At 46.5% G+C, this 12,894-nt stretch overlaps 7 protein-coding genes across 7 annotated transcripts; 2 read left to right on the top strand and 5 right to left on the bottom strand.

Annotated features, from left to right (window-relative positions):
* Window positions 1-652: 652 nt before the first annotated feature.
* N7447_003111 (uncharacterized protein) lies at window positions 653-1,300 on the bottom strand (the record flags this gene model as incomplete). Its single annotated transcript, XM_057227386.1, has 1 exon — window positions 653-1,300. The coding sequence occupies one exon, from the start codon at window positions 1,298-1,300 to the stop codon at window positions 653-655; it is 648 nt and encodes a 215-aa protein (XP_057091402.1).
* Window positions 1,301-1,890: 590 nt separating this feature from the next.
* On the bottom strand, window positions 1,891-2,187 carry N7447_003110 (uncharacterized protein; the record flags this gene model as incomplete). The annotated part of the gene is made up of 1 exon (XM_057227385.1): window positions 1,891-2,187. The coding sequence occupies one exon, from the start codon at window positions 2,185-2,187 to the stop codon at window positions 1,891-1,893; it is 297 nt and encodes a 98-aa protein (XP_057091401.1).
* An 869-nt stretch (window positions 2,188-3,056) lies between these two features.
* N7447_003109 (uncharacterized protein) lies at window positions 3,057-3,452 on the top strand (the record flags this gene model as incomplete). The annotated part of the gene is made up of 1 exon (XM_057227384.1): window positions 3,057-3,452. One exon carries the CDS (start codon window positions 3,057-3,059, stop codon window positions 3,450-3,452), a length of 396 nt encoding a protein of 131 aa, XP_057091400.1.
* Window positions 3,453-3,927: 475 nt separating this feature from the next.
* On the bottom strand, window positions 3,928-4,956 carry N7447_003108 (uncharacterized protein; the record flags this gene model as incomplete). Its single annotated transcript, XM_057227383.1, has 4 exons — window positions 3,928-4,242; window positions 4,295-4,434; window positions 4,547-4,636; window positions 4,704-4,956. 4 exons carry the CDS (start codon window positions 4,954-4,956, stop codon window positions 3,928-3,930), a joined length of 798 nt encoding a protein of 265 aa, XP_057091399.1.
* Window positions 4,957-8,283: 3,327 nt separating this feature from the next.
* On the bottom strand, window positions 8,284-8,786 carry N7447_003107 (uncharacterized protein; the record flags this gene model as incomplete). The annotated part of the gene is made up of 2 exons (XM_057227382.1): window positions 8,284-8,656; window positions 8,731-8,786. 2 exons carry the CDS (start codon window positions 8,784-8,786, stop codon window positions 8,284-8,286), a joined length of 429 nt encoding a protein of 142 aa, XP_057091398.1.
* Window positions 8,787-8,930: 144 nt separating this feature from the next.
* Window positions 8,931-10,078, top strand: N7447_003106 (uncharacterized protein; the record flags this gene model as incomplete). Its single annotated transcript, XM_057227381.1, has 2 exons — window positions 8,931-9,913; window positions 9,967-10,078. The coding sequence occupies 2 exons, from the start codon at window positions 8,931-8,933 to the stop codon at window positions 10,076-10,078; spliced, it is 1,095 nt and encodes a 364-aa protein (XP_057091397.1).
* Window positions 10,079-11,431: 1,353 nt separating this feature from the next.
* On the bottom strand, window positions 11,432-12,560 carry N7447_003105 (uncharacterized protein; the record flags this gene model as incomplete). The annotated part of the gene is made up of 2 exons (XM_057227380.1): window positions 11,432-12,220; window positions 12,315-12,560. The coding sequence occupies 2 exons, from the start codon at window positions 12,558-12,560 to the stop codon at window positions 11,432-11,434; spliced, it is 1,035 nt and encodes a 344-aa protein (XP_057091396.1).
* Between the last annotated feature and the right edge of the window lie 334 nt (window positions 12,561-12,894).

Raw genomic sequence — 12,894 nt, 5'->3', positions numbered from 1 at the left:
ATTTGAGTCATCGGAAATTTGTGTGAGCCACAACTTGAACTGTTCGCCTTCATGGATAGAAAGCAAGAGACTGGAGTTATGGAGAGAACCCCCGTCGACTATGCTTCTCACCCACTGGCTCAGAAGACTTTCGATTGTACCCGAAGAAAATGCACTCGCCCCCTTCATCATATCACAGGGGCCGGATATAAGATGCAATCCAAGGTCACCCTCTTCATTGTCGCCTTTTGCCCGGTGATACGACCACATTGCTTTCGACTGAAATTGTACATGTAGGGGCTTGCGCTCAAATTCTCAAGAAATATGACTACCAAGCATAAACGATAAATGAAACTTAAGGCGGGTAGAACTAATCTCCATGTCTCAAATGCAATGTAACGTCAGCAAAGTCTTATCTACTTGGGCAGCTAGCAGTTGGGAAAAAATGAGAATGCCGCATAACTAGACGCTCACGAAGAATACAAAACAAGAAGGTCCGAGCCAGACGGGTATTCCCCATTTTAGCGTATTTTACAGTAGTGCTTAGATCTAGTGCTTATCTTACAATATGATCGACAACCGGAACTCCGGTCAAAGATGTGCATCAGCTTTCTCAATACACCCATCTTTGTATGGAACATGTATTATACAACATGTACGGCCTACGCCGCAACTATTCTATGTTCGTATTCAGAGCCACCCCCGATTTCGTCCCCGATCCTGGTGACAAGAAAATCTCTCCACAGTGCTTGATGTGATGTTCAGAATCAGACCTGGGCTCCACGATCTTGCCATTGGATCGTGTCCGGAACTGCTTTCGCCAATAAAAGATGCAATGGATGGTGTGCCACTGGACGCTCATATGGACCAAAACCTCAGGCCGATCTCCAAAGGCCGCCACCTCGTTAGGGTCAATCTGAATAGTACGTTCCCGATCGGCGTAGTATATCCAAGTTCCATTAGGACCGTCTCCCATTGTGTTGAATTCTTCTGCTAATTCATCGTCGCGACAATGCTCCGGAAGCCAGGCCATTGCGAGGCCGTCAAATCGGCAACCGCGGGATATTGCCTCTGCGACGGACTCTCCACAGTCACATCCGCTTGGCTCAATGTTGGAGGAGATTCGGCCTTTAAAAGGAATTTCAATTGCCTGCAACGGATTCGCAATGATTGTGAAGGCGCCCCAGATGGCTAGCGAGTAGAGAAGGCAAGACTTGGTAACAGTGAGAGAGGTGGCTAGTAGCGTGCGCCTCGCCTGGGTGGATTTTGACCGCTGGTCAAGGCCGAGCATCTGCCCATCGCCTCCTTCAAAGAAGTGCATGGAGGATATAGAAAGCAAAGACTGGATTTATTCCAAATGTGCCTTAGAGAATCTGTCCCGGGACCTGATTGTTTCTTCCAGATACACCGTGATTATTCGGAAAGATGGGGAAGGCCAGTCCAAGGACGGTATTTAGGAAGATATATACATTTGATCTAGCGCCACAGCCCCTAAGTTACTTGGTAATTGTAATTTTCATCCCTTGAAATTACATATCTAGAGAACAGCGGGGTATCTCTAGTATCTAATATCAATGTACAAGACATTCAAAGCTAATTCCAAACCCACAACTAGCTGAAAATTCATGTGCGCCCACTTTTGACATTCTACCCAGTTTTTGAGATTATCTCTGCAATACTGTTTACAACCCAGTTTTTAATTTCCACGGTCCCATGGCTTCAACAGAATACTCTGCCTTGGACTCCGAGAATGGATCAGAGACTGAAACCACGAAATTTCGTTCAAAAATCCGTTCCCACAGGCTTACCTATTGGGTATGTCTCTTAATTGGAATGGTCGTTGGGGCTGGAATTGCTAGCGTCTTCAATCCTACCGTCCAGCTGGTAGCCAACGCAATCGCCAACGCGACCTTAAGACCACCAGAGGTGGGTGTGGATGGCCACTTTGTCTTCGACGCCGAGACAGGAGAAGCTAAATGCGGTACGCACTGGACTGAGGCCAAACGTCTGGGCTGCCACTTCGACGTCATGGCCTCGCGATGGTACTCCCCAAATTGTTTCAACGAGGGCGTCTTGGGCGAAATGCTCGAGGAGGTCAATTTCAAGTGGTACGCTGACCGGGAGCATACCAAGGAAGTCTCTCGGGATGCCGTCCTCGCCGGCGAGTTTGAAGCTGTCTATCCGGACAATGATTATCACATAATGCATTGCCTCTACTTGTGGCGACGATTGCATTCCGCTATCATTGAACACCGACACTTGGATGATGATGTGTACAGCTACGAGCATACATTACACTGCACCAGATTAATTATGCAATGGCCAAGGGGGATAAATTCTACCACCATCGCGACCTCTGGTATTCCATATTGCAGGTCACACCCCCTGTGAAGTTGGTAGCCGGGAGATCTTTTGCCAGAGAATGTCTTATTGGGGAGAGCAGGGGTGAATAGATTGTTGATAGCGCAAATTGATAGATAACCAAAATGGGCTATTGAATGGACCAGTCAAAGAGCGACGCGCAAAATTCGTACAGATAATGCTCAATTACATTACCACATCAATAGAAGCGGGGACAATAAAAAGTAGATTTAGACCCTTCGTTTGAGCTTATTCAAGGATTACTGTCATGGGTTGAATTTCTACAAAACACTCGCCCCCCAAACATACTATACATGGACCAATGTTCTTTGATATTACTTACTATACCTATTTTATCAGTGACTACATATTCGGTATCTTAGTTAGGGTTACATCGGCTCTGGGAATATGCAGGTGAGACTTGAAAAACCAAAAGTTCTAATCAGGCCGCTCCTTGTTATGATTCCTACGAGTCATTGGCTTCTCTAGCAATACAGTAAACACTTGCATTAGGGTCCAAAATGTAAAAATTCATGAAACTCTGCCGTCTTGTATCCTTAGTCGAACTTTGCGTATCGGTGTATGAAAACAGGAATACCATGTAAATCGTTGGTGATATAAAGTCTTTGTTTCCTACCTAGTCACGCATTGTTGCTATTATTGCCATACGATATTGCCCATCGCAGAAATATCCTAAACTCGCCCATACTCCCAATATGAAGTTCCTCACTACACTGATGTTGCTTTCAATCGGTGCGTCCCAGACAATGGGATTGTCGATACCTCGCGCCATGGCTGCCGGCCCCGTCGCCGAGGAGGCTGTGACTGACTATGGAAAGCGAGCGATGGCTGCTGGTCCTGTCGCCGAGGAGGCTGTGACTGACTATGGAAAGCGAGCGATGGCTGCTGGTCCTGTTGCCGAGGAGGCTGTGACTGACTATGGAAAGCGAGCGATGGCTGCTGGTCCTGTCGCCGAGGAGGCTGTGACTGACTACGGAAAGAGAGCGATGGCTGCCGGCCCCGTCGCCGAGGAGGCTGTGACTGACTATGGAAAGCGGGCGATGGCTGCTGGTCCTGTCGCCGAGGAGGCTGTGACCGACTACGGAAAGTGAGCGATGGCTGCTGGTCCTGTCGCCGAGGAGGCTGTGACTGATTACGAGCGCAAGGGATACGGTGAGTACCAGATTAAGTCACTATACTATGTCTTCAAACTTTCTGACCACCAAATGAACACATAGAATGTCACATTCGGGGAATAAGCTACGCATGTGGTCATGCACCTGGTGTGGGATTTTCTTTTCTCCTTTCTTGTATTCATCCCGAGGACGAATAACTATGATTTGAACTAAATCGCAATGAATATGATGCGGCGTAAAGTCTATCACCCACTATTTGCCAACACCATGTGTAGCTAAGTAGGAAACAACATAGACTAACTACCACATCATATAAACTAGGATTTTGGCTCGCGGTTTTATCTCGTCTTAATCATTCTTTGAAAAATTGAATATTTGCTTAGCATACATTTCTATTGATTTTGCATTGTTGCGGGAAGCCAAATCTCCTAAGTGTGACAAGCCAACAAATTTATTGCTGATGGTTGTCAGCAGAATTAGTAACTTTGAGAGGATCAAAGCTGTCCGGTAGCAATCTCTCTGTAAGATTCCAAATCGCGTGCTCATTGGCATACGCCGTCAAAGCATCCAAGTCCACACAAGAATGTGTCTGACCCCAGCCTGTACTTTTTGCCCACGCCCCAGTCTCACCTTCCAAAGTTGTATCTGCCGAACATAAAATGCTCTGTCGAAGATATTCCACGCAGTGAGCACGGTGCTCAAGCTTTTCCGTCTCAAGCATCGCCCATTCTTCCCGCGAGGTTCCCATAGCAGTCATAATAATAGACTTCGATCGTAGGTCAGTGGGGTATATAATTTATCGCTCAGCGCAGACTTACCAAACAGTGTAGCTGGTGATAGACCGCCATAATGTATCCTTCGTAGTGATCGCCTTCGTCGAACACATGATCCATCTTGAATGGGGGATGAAGGACATTAAACTCCTCATTTTCCGAAACCGTGATATATCCACGACCCGCTATGAGAAGGAAAAGAAATAATATCAGTCGCGGAGTCGAGATACCAGTGCCCAACCTGGAAAAACTCACGCGGGAATAGGCTGTGCCAGTTTCTATGAATCTCTCGCATACGTGTAGCATTCCGCAACATCTCAGGATCATCGTAATCGAGTTCCGGTCCAAGCCCCGCCGTATTACCAAAAATGACATCTCTCCGCGGTACTGTCGTAAAGATATTAGAGATCAACAGCTGAGCAGATACTTGATGTCTAATCCAAGGGATACTTACGGGTCGGTCCGTACTTTCTTTCCTTAGCCGAATTCGATTCCTCTGGACTGTGTGTAATAGACACCAAAGTGATAAATAGAGAAAACACCAGAAATCCTTCAAATATCAAGCGAAGGTCGATGTATTTCCGCAAGGAGGCCACTCGGGATTTAGAGGTAAGTTCATTCAACAAGCCAGTGGATGAAGAAATGGAATCACTGTGCTTGTCATCATTGCTATCCCAGTCTTCTGAGGATCTCGACACCGCCGTCATAGTGAGTAAGTCTAGGATGCGCGGCGCTAGAGGCTGCTGGAGAATAGATTATTTTCGGAGCATTGAGATCGGACTGGAACTGGCATGGACTTTGCCATTTTATCACAGGGCCGGCAGGTAGCCGTATATTAGAAACCTATACATGTATCTAACTTGAAAGAGGGGTTGCTCATCAATACCTCTGGGTAATGTAAATGCAATCTGCGTTCATGCATCATTTCACTATTTTCCTTGTAAGCCATTAGCCGCTTCGCTCATACATTATTTTCAACTACTCTCCCGTGCCAGAGTAAGTCCACACGCTAATGCACGTAAGCCGCCGGTAATAAAAATGGTATTTCTCCAAATGCATAAAGGTTATCTGGCTTCTGATTGGGGTTTCATTTAATTCGCACAAGGTATCGATGCCGCTTTAACCAGATAAGAATCCTCCCCAGAGTCAATGTGTATTTTCTTACAATATATACGTCACTGGGCGGCACGAAAGTACCACAACACATGCCCCAAGATGCACAACCAATGGACCCCAATGAGCCTCCTAAAGGTTACTATGGGCAGACAGCCCTTTTAGCCTTCTCTTGTAACGGGTAGCTCGCCGTGGTTGAAATACCATCAGTGGCAGGAGCAGACGTTAACGCGCCTTGGGGAAACAACGGTGGCAGATCAGCGGCAGTGCTGGCCTCTGGAGCGGGGTATATGAATATCGTCGCCCGCTTAGTCTCTGTGGGTGCAGATATCAATACGGGTCGAACTGCCCTATAAGCCACCGTCGAGAGAGGCCGTGTCAAGCTACTACGATGACTGCTTGAGTAAGGCACAGATATTGATACGCCTCCCTCTAAGAATGGAGGTCGCATAGTACTTTAAGCTGCTGTATTAGAAGGGCATATTGATATCGTTGAAATTCTCTTATATACCTACGTGAATACCTCCGCTGCAAGGTATAAAGTTGTTATAGCCCTTTAAGGCGCAGCTTTTGGAGGTCACCGCCGGATATTCCGTCAACTGTTAAATGTAGGAGCTGATATGAATGCTAAAGGTTCATACTATAATGGGCATACGGCGCTTTCGGCAGCGGTAGAATGCGGCCATTGTGAGATTCTCCGAATGTTTCTCGACGCTGGCGCAGATGTCTCCCTTATATTAGGAAATTAAAAAGTGGACGGCCGCACAGATTGCGATCTTCCGAGGGCAACAGGCTGTAACAGATCAAGCAGATGAGGAAGAGTGTCTAAGCTATTCTTCTACGCAGCAATTTTATTTGCCTCCGAACTTCGAAGATATATTGAAAGAAACCTTGTAAAATCTGATATGACAGCTGTAACAGATTAAGGAAACCTAGAGCTCAAAGCTTCAGACTCTCAAGGGCCATCCTGGCGTCCTGCATGGGGCTTCGAACTTCACCACCGACGGACAGATCACTCATATCTAATTTACTGACCATGGTCAGTGTCTCAGAGCCAACCGTGGCCCCATTAAAAAGGGTTAACGATTATACATCGTATCGATCTGTGGCAAACTTAGAGAGAGATATAGAGCAGTGACAGTGGATATTTCTAAACGGAGCAAGGATACCATTTCTGCCCCCTAACACTCAGTCTTATAGATCAGTGATTAATGCAAATACTCCTGCCCTAGGAAACTTAGAGCAGGTCAGGCTTCTTTCATGTTGATAATCCCAGTCAATCGCAGTAATTGGCATCCCTCCGGGATCGTTTCAATGCTAACCTTGATGTGGCATTGTTTCATGCCAAGAATCTCCAGGTCCTACGGATTCAAGATTAGCGCTGTTGATGCAGTGTGACACTATCGTCGCCATCTAACGCATATGTTGGAGAATCCCCATAGATGGGATGTCTCTTTGTGTCATACAGACTGAGCCTTTGCTGGTTTGTCATTTCTTCCATAGATAATCAGGCTTTATAAAGAGTCTTCTCTTCATAGATAGATTATCAGTTTTTTTTTTTCTTCTTCTTCTTCTTCTTCTTGATTTTCCCACTGCTGATATTTGTATCTCCATAGTAATCTCAACAGTAGGCAATTGGTACACTCCTGCTGGAAGATCCCCCACAATCTGAATTAGGATTTATTCAACATTTGCAGCCCGACTACCAATCCGCTCGTCATTTGGCTGTAGAGGACAAAAGAAAAATGAAAACATACAACAGCATATGTAAGGTCGTGTTTACCTAGTGCCCACGGTTCGGGCATGGGCGACTCGCCGCTCTATTGAAGAGGGCACTTGGGGCGGATATTCGCCCACCCGAATATTCTTCACCCGTATATTCCGCCTGTATAGCAAAAGGTACATTTTATATTATAGCAAAAAAAAAAACGATAAGTAGCCTTCTTTTCCCATCCGCTTTTATCACTCTAACCTTGCATTTTTTTTAATCCAAGTTATGACCCGACTGCTTGCTATAGATGTGACAGTCAAGGTGGTATCAGGCTTTCAAATCGGGTGGATGGCTTTCTGACGACTTCATGCTAGGTCATTACGCGATGAATGCGCATTTTTCGACTCATGGCACCTCTGAAATATAACTCTAGTTCATACGGGACGGTTTTCTTCTATTGTTATTTACGCGAACTTGGAGAAGCAAATGATGAATACAATTGGATTATATGCAGCGTATCATTTTGCTGGTAGAATAGATATCATCCCACCCTATAAGAAGGCAAAATATCCAAAGCATTATTCAGAGAGTGATCACATCTGTAGAGTGCAGTTGAAACTTTCACTGTATATGAGTGGTTGGGCATTATGTAGTTCTGTAATTATGCGTTGGTTGGATTCTTGACTGAAAGATTGCTAGGCACATTTATATCAATGTTGGTGGAGTCTGAGTGACGGTGATTAACATCATAGTCATCATGCTTCCGTTAACTCTGAAGCAAGTAGCAAATATCATTATCGTCTCTAGAAGCCCAGTGACTATCCGGGCTCTCCTTCATCGCCTTATAATAATGTTATCGTTACTTCCTCAGTTTTAGTCGAATCAGAGAACCAGCATAAAGGACATATACTGGGGAGTAAGAATATTTATAGTAAACAAGACGGTCCCTTCTCTGTTTCAGTCTACTAAGTATCTGCTGCGTCTTGAGGTTTGCAATGATGCAACTTAGGGCTTTCGTCTTTGGACTGCTTCTACTTAGGGCCACTGCGATTCCTAAAGGTAGCTCCTCATCAAGGGGTTCAATCTCAACTCCTTGCAGTGGCACTGGTTCCTCCTGTTCGGGAATCTATCTCTCAACCAATACCCCGACTTCGGTTCCAATCCCATTTTCCTCTACGGTAAAACCAACAAAATCTGTTGGGACTTCTAGTTATTTTAGTGCAAGCTCCCCAAGTCGCGGCTCGTCTACTAGCAGGTTAACAAATGTTCCCCGCTCTTCCTCTAAGCCGGTGACTTCCTTTGAGCCGGTGACATCGACTCCCGTAATTGGCACTGGAAGACTTACCACTACGCCTTCTGGCACCCCCGGGTCTAAAGCGCCCACTGGGTCCTCTACGGGAATATCATCGTTAGTAGGCTTTAGCTCTGACACATCTATCCCCGGAATATCTAAATCGGGTTCAACGACATCGATATCATCTACATCCGGATCCTCTACATCTGGATCATCTTCCTCTTCTACCTCTGGAGGCTCTAGCTCAATAAATCCTCCCGGAAGCAGTGGGTCATCAGAATCCACCACCCTTCCTATTATTATTATTACATCCCTCTCTACATCCTCTGTGAGCACAGTGACCGGTGTAACAAAAAAACACACTCATCGAGACAACGGATAAAGATGGCCACCATACTGCAGTTGCCTTCTTTTGGCATTGCTGGTTCTGTGGGGGAGGTGGAATCTTTGCTTGGGGCATTGGTAAGTTCCTTTGAAAGCAAATTCCACCAGCACTATAACTAACTCGGGCGCGAATAGGCCCTATCCCGGGGATATACCCTCCACCCCCGGATCCCCCAATGATGGACTGGCCAACCATTACTATTGGTAACGATAAGCTTCCTACCCCTGAGCCGGAATCTTCAGCCTCTCAGCCTTCATCTACCACCACATCTGCTACCACAGAGTGCACCACCAAAACAGTGACGAATAACTGGGTATCTTGCACACCTGTGGCTACAAGTACACGCTCTGGAACACGGTTGTACAGCAATAGCTGCACTACGAGTACATCTGTGGCAACAGGTTGTAATGTCACACCATCCATTTCGTCTACTTTAGCAACCACGACGCCGGCTGCTTGTACTATTGCGGTGAAGGCTAGCCCATTCGCTACGCTCATGGATCCTATACCTGATTTCCCAGACACAACCTCTACACCTGCCCCAGACACAACCTCCTCTACGCCTGCCCCAAACAGAACCTCCTCTACGCCTGCCCCAGACAAAACCTCCTCTACGCCTGCCCCAGATACAACCTCCTCTGCGCCTGCCCCAGATAAAACCTCCTCTACACCTGCTCTAAACAGAACCTCCTCTACGCCTGCCCCAGACACAACCTCCTCTACGCCGGGTAGCACTTCTGGGACAAGCAGTCACTCGGCTCCCGAAACGATAACCACCCTAACTGCGCCTGCAGTAACGCCCGTGTCTTTCATTACCACCAACCCAAATGGTGAAATACTCTCTTATCCGTCGCAGATCGTTGCAGATCTTGCCACGCAGGGTGCGGGCAACCCCACGACACTGCAAACTGCGTCGCCAAGCCAGACCAGCGGTAACAACAAGGGCTCGATCCAATGCCGCAGTGTCGACGATGCCTGCGACAGAGCGTATATGCAGTATGTAGACGACACGGTCTATACGTCCTACACATCCTACACAGCGGATATCAAAAGTGGCATGGTCATAGTTGCAGCGCTAGGCCAAGCCGGTTGTGCGGCTATGTATACATGCGATAACGATGACTATGGGTTTGGAATGACTGGACGGCAGATTAAGGCTGCGTAAGTCAATACCCCTATGAATGTCTCTGAACTCACTCTAACAATTTTACTAGTGTTGAGTACCTGAAGGTAAATGACAAGGTCAACAAATGCGGAACCGCATATATGTCAAATTCCTGTCATGTCACTCTCAATTACTGCACCAGCTGCAAGGGCACACAGTAACTGCGTGCTTATATGGAGCACGGTCAGTTTTCATCTTCCCTTCTCGACATCATGTTCAAGCTTAGCCGCGTAGCTGCCTAGCTCGACGCCCTATTATTGTCACAGCGATGATGATACCACGGCTCTTTTCACCAGACACCGTTGTTCACTCTAGGCTATCTTGATTGCACTGTAAGCTGATCATAATTTAGTTATCGTCCAAAGTAATTTTTTTCTAATAATTAGTATGATTCGTCCTTCGTAACTCTGCAAGCAAATGTCTGATTTCTCGTACCGTGTTGTTTTGCGACACCTTTTGCTTTCTGGCTTAGAGGAAGACATTGCTGAAACTAGCTGATAATGCTCTCCCAAACGGATACCTTTGAGATGGATGGAGGGCCTTCCCTTTTATATATTTTTTCAAATCTATCGTATAGACTACCTTGCTTCTTTATTCTCTCTCCCTTAGAAATTGGTGCCCACCGAAATGAATATTTTTACCGTTCGCTAAACATTTTGAAGTACAGACGCGCTCGAAGTCAGTTTCACCTGTTTAGTCTCTTCAATTCTTTACTGAACTATGTGTCAAATACCGAGTACAACGACCGGTCGCATATAGCAAGATTACCACCCGATCGGGTATCGGACCATCGTCGGACCTCAGGTCTGATAAACCTTACACTATCCCGACAGGCTCGCGAGTATGGAACTCGTGTCGATGCAGGTCTCAAAAGGCTTAGTAGATGCTAATGCTATCCGGATGCCTCCCTCGTCGGAGGTAGCAGAATGGCAACCAGAAGGAGTATACTACTTAGATTTAACCCTGTATATGTAAGAGTATACAGTTTTCAGGTGTAAGGCCTGTCAACCGGGTAAGATACAATGACTTGGAGAGGAATGGAATTGTATTGTCTTTGTGTGCCAAGACTAATTCTTGCCAAAAGAAGAGGGGATTCAGGGGAATCTCCGACTATGTGTACCGCCATGCTCACGTGGGAGCCATGTGACGATTCCTTGGAATTCATTCCTGATACTTGACCGATGGGGTCAGGTGACTCCGTCTCCATGTTGTGTGATCCCCTGCGACTTGCAGGGGATCAATAGTAAGGCAGAGAGGAAGATAAATATGGGCTAGCTGCACTTTATGATTGAGCAACAATTCTCTAAGAGGCAGAGTGTTCCATTACCAGAAATCCCAAGATTGAGTAACCGGGTTCAAGCACATTGATAATATCCTAGTTATGTTAGAAGCTATAGTATAGAGCGGACGTAAAAGGAGTCTGATAGTGGCATGTAAAGTTTATTCAGTAATTGAGACCGGAGAAACCACTGTAGCAGTAATCTGTACTAACAATTGAAGGGAAAAACTCGACGCTAATTAAACATATTGGCGAGAGCTCCTCCTGGAAGGAATGACCGTACAGCATCATTCTCTGTATGACATAGTCGTAGATACAAGCAAATAGAAGGACATTCCACTCTAGCCCTAAGGTCAATCCACCATATACTGCGACTTGCTTTGCAGTACCATAGATAGATCAACACTAGCGCTGCAGGGTCCTTTTTTCGGAGCAATTCTTTAAAAGGACCATGGATGCTCCGCGTAAATATTTCAGTTAGACCTATTGTGACCTGGCTATCCGGGAGACCCAGGATTCGGGATACTGCATGGGCAGCATGGAAATACGGATTATTTTCCGCCGTAGATGATTCTTCGAGGCTACACACGGCAGCCAAGGCCTTTGGTATACCCTCTATACCTCCTTCTGGCAATGGCGAATCCATCTGAGCGTAGGTAGCCGCCATAACGCAGAAAAGGCTGTCCGGTCGTAGTGGATTAACCGTGTGCCACAATGACATTTTACCCTTGCTCATACGCACCCAGTCTAAATCTGAGGAGTCTGAGGATTTTAGAGGCCAGGCCTGTTCCGGTGTGCGTGCATCAGGGGATGAAAAGGTTAAGACAGCTAGAGCAGCTGCAGTACCCCAGATGGGATCCTTGTCTTTCGTTTCAATGGGTTCCCTTAACCGCTTGTTCAAGAGAACTGTGCTTTGGGACCAGTGATAACACTCTTCTAGAGTGCGATGAGAGTTTAAGGAGCCATTCAGATGGCGGTCATATGTAAGCGCCACAGCTAGAGAGGCGTGCATTAAGAAAGGGTACTGTAAATCATATTTTAGCCGAGCGCAGACCCATGATGCATAAATCCGGGTTCCAGTTTGTCTGCTGAGACAGAATTGATGTAATAAAACTTACGGCGAAGGCTAGTTCCAGGAGCCTGCGATTGACTTGTCTCATATTAGGGTCGTCTGGAGTAATGAGACTTCTCCCAAGATATCGAGTTATAAAATCTTGACACTTTGCGTTCAATTGATAGGAGGTCGATGCCTCAGATGTCCAGACAGCATTGGTAGGAGGGGGGTGAAGCTTTGCTTTTCCTCGAACCAACAATGCCCGCCTCGTATCAGCGGTGATAGGCTGGAGGTCGGGGATGTTAGACATAAAGTTGCATAATACCCCGAATGAACTACATCTCATGCAATGTGGCCTGCCTTCGTCACACTAATAGGCCAAAGATATTCAGCCAAGCGCAGTGTTAATTGAAAGCCTAGAGCCACCTACCTTGAGTTTTCGAAGCTTACAATTTCGGCAGCCAAATCTCGATCTCCGCAGGGTCCTACACCCCCGCACCTCTGAAAAAGTCGAAGCCATGCCTGGTTAGATGGTTATGCAATGCCCTGTGCAGCGTAGCTGTGAGGGATTTTCCCGAGTTCGGTGGGATTTCAACGCCAGAGTGATATGTAAGAGATGGGAGGCGGTCATCGTCCAACGACAG

Source organism: Penicillium robsamsonii (assembly GCF_028829455.1).
Source record: "Penicillium robsamsonii strain IBT 29466 chromosome Unknown utg000001l_segment0_segment0, whole genome shotgun sequence".
In the NCBI taxonomy this organism is placed as follows: Eukaryota; Fungi; Ascomycota; class Eurotiomycetes; order Eurotiales; family Aspergillaceae; genus Penicillium; species Penicillium robsamsonii.
Note: the sequence above shows the minus strand (reverse complement) of the source record. Positions and strands in the feature narration are given on the sequence as shown.